This window comes from Paramisgurnus dabryanus, chromosome 13 (assembly GCF_030506205.2).
Source record: "Paramisgurnus dabryanus chromosome 13, PD_genome_1.1, whole genome shotgun sequence".
NCBI classification, from domain to species: Eukaryota; Metazoa; Chordata; class Actinopteri; order Cypriniformes; family Cobitidae; genus Paramisgurnus; species Paramisgurnus dabryanus.
In genome coordinates this window covers 9,714,973-9,723,058 of record NC_133349.1, presented here as the reverse complement: position 1 = coordinate 9,723,058, position 8,086 = coordinate 9,714,973, and the positions used below count along the sequence as shown (strand labels likewise).

General features: G+C 37.7%; 1 protein-coding gene across 1 annotated transcript in view; it reads right to left on the bottom strand.

The window, feature by feature from the left end:
- Positions 1–1,024: 1,024 nt before the first annotated feature.
- The window catches only part of tgfbr2b (transforming growth factor beta receptor 2b), a 30,549-nt gene continuing 23,487 nt past the window's right edge, over positions 1,025–8,086 (bottom strand). Inside the window, exons 6-7 of the mRNA XM_065298558.2 lie at positions 4,589–4,716; positions 1,025–2,104 (exon numbers count right to left, since the gene is read on the bottom strand). Coding sequence (XP_065154630.1) covers positions 1,916–2,104; positions 4,589–4,716 — 317 coding nt within the window. The 3' untranslated portion in view covers positions 1,025–1,915. The remainder of the gene's footprint in view (positions 2,105–4,588; positions 4,717–8,086) is intronic.

The following is an 8,086-nucleotide window of genomic DNA, read 5'->3' as shown; positions in this document are numbered from 1 at the left end:
GAGACAACATAGGGACGAAACACGCCCTATAGAACAGTTTGTCTATTTAGGGCTACTGTAGAAACAGGACAGTGACTTTAATGTACCCACTCCTTAGTAAACTTCAAATTCAAGGACCTTTCAAGGACTTTCCAGGTTTAATACCCTCAAATTCAAGGACTAAATGTGGGGACACATTTCAAGATTACATCGTGTTACCTTTTAAGATACATTGTTACGGTTCCCTTTCGAGGGAACTCACGCTGCATCACTGCAGTGACACTTTAGGGACACCTCCAGGGGTAAGGGCGTCTAAATGTGTATATATCAAATTCGGGAGGCAGGAAGTATATCGCTATTTGAAATATTGCCAAAGATGGCGTTACAGGGACATAGGAAATATGGCAAGAGAGACGCAGCGTCTCGTTCCCTTCTCAGAGAACAACAGTTACATACGTAACCCGAGACGTTTTCATGTGTCAAACACAACTATGCAAAAAAGCATTTTTAGTTTAGCATGTGTGCTTAAAAAAAGAATTATTTAGAATTTTTATGATATTATCCTACACTACACAGGGAATAATATGGATTTTTTTTGGATAAAATAGATACAAGGACTTTCAATGACCTGTATCTATGTATGTATATTTTCAAAAACTTCCCAGGGCCTTGATTTTTTCACAAACTTTTAAGGACCGGTGGGAACCCTGATAAAAACTGGTTATTTTAAGGTACTGTAATAATGTCAATCCAGTTCATTATGTAAGATCTTTATACACCACTGATAATACACTGTAGTTATATATATATTATATTGCATTTCTGTCAAGAGATCTTCCTAAAAGTTACACAATGCACCTTTGAAGGCAACAATTTTTTGATTGGCAACATCAAGGTTTTTTGTATTGTAAAACCCTGAGGCTAATGTAAAAGTGTCAGCATATCTAAAGACGAGAGAAGGCATTTAGTGGGATGTGTGTGACAAATGCCTACTGGAATGTGCTTTAGGACTAACTGAAACCATCATTGAAACAAACAGGTAATATCCGGTTGTCAATCATTTTTTATATATTGTTTATAAAGGAATTTCACAGATTTCCCAAGCAATGCCAAAACACAGTTTGACAGTGTGCTCAAACTTATACATATAAAACACTCAAAATACACAACATGCATGCTGTAATGTATAGAAAGGAATACAAAATATAAAACAATTGTTAGTGTCAATACTGTACATATATGTATTTCAATCATTAAAGATTTACAATATATTACACAAAGTAGTATAAAAAAAAGAGGCACAATACTTTTCTATATTCAGGATATGTGTACACATATAGAGGCACTTTGTGAGTTTCAAAATACTGATTGTTACACATTTCTTGTTATACTTAGAAATTCTCCCCTTTTTTGGCTCTTTCCATAGTGTGGGTTGATTTCCGATAAAAGTATTTACAATACAATTATTCTCTTTGGCATACAAAGTGTAATAAACTTTTTGGTAAAAGCAACACCACACACATTCACACTCATTCATGCACACTTATCTTTTTCACAAAAACACACATTCTTCCATAAAACTCCTGCAAAAATACAATCTTACAATCTCCTATGGATGGTTAGTGTTGAGGCAAAACCTTTCCTTGATTATATTTGGCTCCTGGTCGGCCATAAGAGGAGAACACTTGTGTCTGTCCAGCTCCTCTTGCTCGGCAGCCTGACCTTCCTCCTCAGTGTGAGCTATGCATATGAACTCTGATAAAGTGCATGACTTTGGTTATGAAACGTAAAGCTTTATCATATTCCCACAATCCACCTCACTGTATAATCCACACATTCAGTTTCAGCTGTTCTTCTTAAAAGATAAAGGAAAATAAATCAGTGGACAGGTGGTGGCCACTACTGGCATCTCCAAATGCCTTGACTCTTCTCTTTCTCATTTATCGTCGCTTACGCTCACGGCACAATCTTCGGGGATCTTTTCCTCTGAGCTGCTACAGGTGGACACCTTGTCTAGGTCGTCCTCTATCTCGTTGAAGCGCTCGGCCACGCAGTGTGCAGTGAGTCGGGCCTCTGGGTCGTGGTCCCAGCACTCATTGATGGTGGCGCACACCATAGCCACTCCCTGGGGATGAAAAAGTGTTTAGTATTTGTTTTAATGGATTCCAGCTTAATATTAAGATCAACCTTTTAATCCACCACGCCTAAACCAGCTAAACAACTGACAGTTAACAACTAAAACATTTCCCAAAGCTTAATTTTAAAAGGGTGTTACTACTAACAGCTTTTTGCACCTCGGGCAAATGCCCTCCAGGTTCTCTTGAATTCCTCCATTCATTTTCACAACAGCCTTCCCGCAATGCATATTTGTGCAATTACACAACGTAAGTTATGTGGAAATGTAAATTGGATTCTATGCCCATGAGCAGCAGTAATTAATTTCATTGAGAATGGAGGCTCTAGAGGTTATTGGCCGGGCACATCTGATTCCTTTTCATGAGAGACACAGAGAAAAACTGTAATGCTGTAGGCCGCTGTGCCTCTGTACCATTGGTTTCAAGTAGCCGTTCTTACTTTTTATCCGGTATTGATCACACATGAGACTCCTATTGGTTGACCTTTATTGTGTATTTGCATAGTTGAACTCTATTATGTATCATGTTATACTGAGGCCATTTGGTGTTCCTGTGGGAAAAGCATTGTGGTTGCAATGCAAAGGTGCATAGATTTGATCCCAGGAAACACAGATAGTGATAAATGTATAGACTGTCTTTACTATTTGCTTGTACTGGAGACTTGAGATGCATACCAGGCTTATGCTTTAGAGGTGTGTGCAAAAATATATATCCAACTACACGTGAGTAAAGTATTGACATCTGTTTTGCGTCTTTTTGTGCTTAAATATTTAAATTGGCCAGTCGGGCCAGTGACTGTTGCATCGCTGCTAACAACACATTCATTATACGTATACGTATATATAATACGTCTTTAATAATTATCTTAATGATGCACGGAGAAATCCAGTGGCAGCCGGTGACTTCTTTTTTCGAGGGCGCTCGATGCGAAGTTTGTCACAACATGTATGTAGCCCGTCATGTGTGTGGTTCGTAATTTCTGTGGTTGCGTGATCCTATGTGCATCACGTGTCTTGTCAAAAAATAAGTGCTTGCTGCAGACGCGTCTAAAGGGTTTATGATAAAAGTGACGCTCGCGTTTGCCAGATACTCGCATAATCTCATGCGTAATCAGAGTTTACTGTTAAGGGAGTGTCTTGTGTGTATTTTGTGAACTTGAGCGTCTCCTTTATCATAAATGGTTTTGATGCGTGTGCAGCAGGCACTTATTTTGACAAAACACGTGACACAAATGGTTAACATGACGCAACAAACACATATTTTGAAAACTCAAGCAACACACATGACACTCCGAACACATATTTTGAATTACGGTCCCAAGCCGCCACTGGAGAAATCTCTTATGTTGCAGAAAATTAAAGTAACTATGTTACAAAATTCCAGCAACGTTGGTACGCAAAAGCACCTTATAGAGCAGTGTCTGGTGCGCATTTTTTAATTTAATCGCATATGCGTACCTGTGCACCCCTGAATATGTGCCATTTAAAGGAAAACACCACTGTTTTTCAATTTTTTACTATGTTCTTACCTCAACTTAGACTAATTAATACACACCTATCTTTTTTCAATGAGTGCACTTAATCTTTGTTCAGTGCATCGTGAATGTGTTAGCATTTAGCCTAGCCCCATTCATTCCTTAGGATCCAAACAGGGATGAATTTAGATGCAACCAAAACACTTCCATGTTTTCCCTATTTAAAGACTGTTACATGAGTAGTTACACGAGTAAGTATGGTGGCATAAAATAATACGTGGCGATTTTGTAAGCGGATAAAAAATGAGAACTATATTGTATGACGGAAGAGCACTTCGTTTGCAGCACTTCGCCCTCGGCGCGCAGTAACACATTATCACTGCTGCCTACTCCCCCCTCTTCGCTTAAACTTCTGTCAATATTACTGCGCCCGAGGTTGAAGTGCTGCAAACTAAGTGTTCTTCTGCCATACAATAAAGTTATCATTTTTTATTCGCTTAAAAAATCGCCACGTTTTATTTTGTGCCACCATACTTACTCGTGTAACTACTCATGTAACAGTCTTTAAATATGGAAACATGCAAGTGTCTGATGGCTTCTAAATTCATACCTGTTTGGATCCTAAGGAATGAATGGGGCTAGGCTAAATGCTAACACATTCACGACGCGCTGTACAAAGATTAAGTGCATGCATTAACAAAAGATAGGTATGTATTCATTTGTCTAAGTTGAGGTAAAAACATAGTAAAATATTGAAAAACAGTGGTGTTTTCCTTTTAGTACAGATACAGTATGTATATATTAGGTACCAAAATGTACCTTTAAGGTACTAATATGAACCGTTTAGATGCAAAGGTGTACTTTTTAAAAAGGTACCTCCCCCAGTGACAGCTAGGGACGTTGATACCAGGAATAAAACTGACTTTAGGTTACTGAAAATACCTGAATTTTATTAGATCTATATGTATAAAACATGCATCTGCATTGTGCACTCTTTTACCTGGTGCTTCATCCAGCTATTGGGGATCTCTGGCCGTCCTCTGTCGCGCAACACGTTGTCCTTCATGCTCTCCACACAGGGGTGCTCTCTAACTTTAGAGCCGAACGGAGGTTCGTAATCCTTCACCTCTGTAAAAACACAAACACATACACACACGACGATTAGATCATTAATTAGCTGATTCAGGAACATTTGTATGACTAACCAGTTATGACTAAATGAAAAATCATTATTAGAGAGCGTTTTAAGAGAGGTCTGTAACAGCTCAATAAACTGAAGTGAGATTCCCTGAGGCTGGAAAAACTGGAAAGTTGGAATCGAGCCCTGGCTGGAAAATAACTGGAAAAAAACATGTTTCATAAGCCTCGGTAATTCTGTCGGGAGTACGGAAAGCAAATTGTAAATGCGACAGGCGTAGAAGATGAAATCAGAAACTCGGAATACTAACACTACGCAATAATGAGACCCTGTTTATGACTCATTTGTTTTGCTCATGAAAACAAATTGGTGAAATATGGGGCTAATCATCGGACTGTGCCAGGGAACTCCGAAAACAGATCTGCAGTATTATTTTCCACAGATTGTGAAACGGCTCTATGCAGCTGCAGAGACCCACACATATATCTTTCTTCAACCCCCACAGCCAAATACGTCAGAAACGCACACACGCACGCTTGACCAGAGCCAGCTATAGATGAAACACATATGGAGTGCAGTGGAGATTCGCATAAAACATTGCATACTGACTTCTACAAGGCAGGCCGACATTAAATCCGTTACCACAAATGACATCAGATGAGTAAGTTTACACTGGAGCGGCTTGCTCTTGATTGGGGTGTGTGTTATGTGGTTCTGCCCAAGCTCACGGGAAGGGGCTTGGCCAGCATGCGGCCCGGGAAAGGAAGTGGAAGACTGTGATTGGGCTCCTACAGAGAAGCTGACTCCACAAGCGGACACATCCTGTTTTTGACAAGTGGACTTCCCCTGTTTCAGCTCTTAAACAAAATACCCCCGCCCCTGGTGTGCCATTTATGGTGTCCTCGATGCCCCATGGTTGGGTCTGACCTGACAGTGGTAAAACGGACAAATGTTATTCTTTATCTCCGTCACCGCCAGGGCTACAGTACAGCTGCATGCACGAAAATATATGTCAAATCCAGGCTAAAGTCTCATAATCTGAGATTAGGAGCATCAAAGTCTGATTTCAATCTTTGACATGGCCTTGCTAAGTCAATATTAAAGATAACAATTTTCATTCTTTACAAATAACAAAAAATAACTTTAGCTAAGTTTTCACATGGAGGGTCACATAAAAAGATGGGTGATGCTCGCGAAAATAGACTTATGAGGTGCCATGAAACATTTTGATAAAAAAGTAAATGCTATCAAAATAAGAAGCATACAGATATAAACATCCCTTGTATTATTTTGCACATGATTTCAAATGACATCATATAAAGCAATTTTGCTGTTTTTCCCCACATTTAAGGGGGGCATTTTCATTACCGCAACGTGTCCATGACTGGATTTGGGTTCTTTGACATGGAAATATTTATAATTAAAAATTCCAAAAATAAAAAGCTTCAGTGCATGTTATACTATAAACATTAACAGTAAAGAAACATGTGGTATTTGGTGATCATTGGTAAATGTAGAGACAATAATAAGGAATATAAATGTGTCCAACACCAACATAAAAAAAAAAAAAATAGGAAGGGACATAATTGACTGTAACACTCAAGATGGCTAAGCACTTCTTATTTCTTCTCTCCAGATAAAAGTTAAAATTTTGTTTGTTATAGTACCTAGACAACTTTTTAGTTCTCATTACCGCAACATGAGTTTGTAAATGCATATATTTAATGTAATATCATGTTCCAGTAATGATAATTTTTGATAATGATAATCTAAAAAATTTAAATAATTCTATAGGAAATATTTTTAAATCCTCTAAAAATAATGGTTATAGTAAGTTCAGATATATTTTAAAATAGGGTCTGAGGCACTCAGGAGGATAAAGATTAAAAAGCCTTTATTAATACATGGCTAAGTAGAATAAAAACATGCCTACGCGTTTCAGCCAACAAGGCTTTCGTCAGGGCTTGGAGTGTTTGACAAACAGCTCACTTCCTAGTTAAGACCAGTAATCAATAACAGCTGTTAAGGTAACAGATAGGAAGTCACATGATTCAACAAATTGAACAGATAGGAAGTCACATGATTAAATGAATAGTGTCACAATAATTATTTATAATCATTAATCCATCCTAGTAAATTCAATGACTACAAAAAAAAAAAAAAAAAAAAAAAAAATTATAAATTCAAAAAAGATAACAACTACAAATATATATATATATATATATATATATATATATATATATATATACATACATACATATACACATACATATATATATATATATATATATATATACACATATATATACACATATATATACATACATACATACATACACATAAATACACATATACATATATATACATATATATATATACATACATACATATATATATATACACACATACATAAACATATATACATATATATACACATACATACAAATTCAAATAAAATAAGATAACAGCTACAAAAAAAAAAAAAAAAAAAAAAAAAAAAAAAAAAGGTTTAAAGATGAATTACAGAAAAGGGGCAAAATCTAGTTCACCATTTAGACCCGGGAAGCATGTAGCTTTCAATGTGTAAATCCAAAATGATTCTCTTTGCAAGAGTTTTTTAAGCCTGTCACCTCCTCGAACCCTATTTTAAAATATATGTGGATCCCTCCACTGAAGAGCACCGGAGGTATTTACACACTTTTTTACACCCGAGAAGCACTTCCAGCATTTTTCTGCTTTTTATAGTAAGTTCAGACCTTAATCTTATATGTGCAAAAAAATTGGCTTCAAGGGCTTTTAAAAATTCTGATGCTGGACACCTTCTAAGTCTGGATTTCGTGAGAATCACCCAGATGTATTTTGGTAATGTGTCAAGGAGAAATGGCTGTTGTCTACAACATGAATGGTCACCTAGCATCCCTTCTGTTTACGTCTTTCCTCCATTGCTTGCTTTACTCAAGGGGTTCTCGCCTGGGCTCCACAAATGCATTGGTTATGTGTGGAATGCCGTGGTTTTGGGAACAGATGTCCTGCTGACTGAGGCCTCCCACCCTGGGCCGAGGCAGCGCTATCCAGGGAAGAGCTTTTTTACTACAGCTTCCTTTTTAAAATTAACTATCTGATACCTCCACAGACCGGCCTGTCTGATTTTCTGTCTGGGAAAGTATACATGGGGTTAAAAAGACCAGGAGCGAAGCACTCGGCGGTAGGATTCCTGCTTAAACACTATGACCCATTTACCGGTGTCGTGAGCAATCCAGTCCCCCCGAGCAATTCTGCCCCCCTAGGACCCCAATTGGTACCTAGCAGTAATGCCTGGTCAAAAACTTGTCATCGCGATATCTTGATGCTAATGGCTAA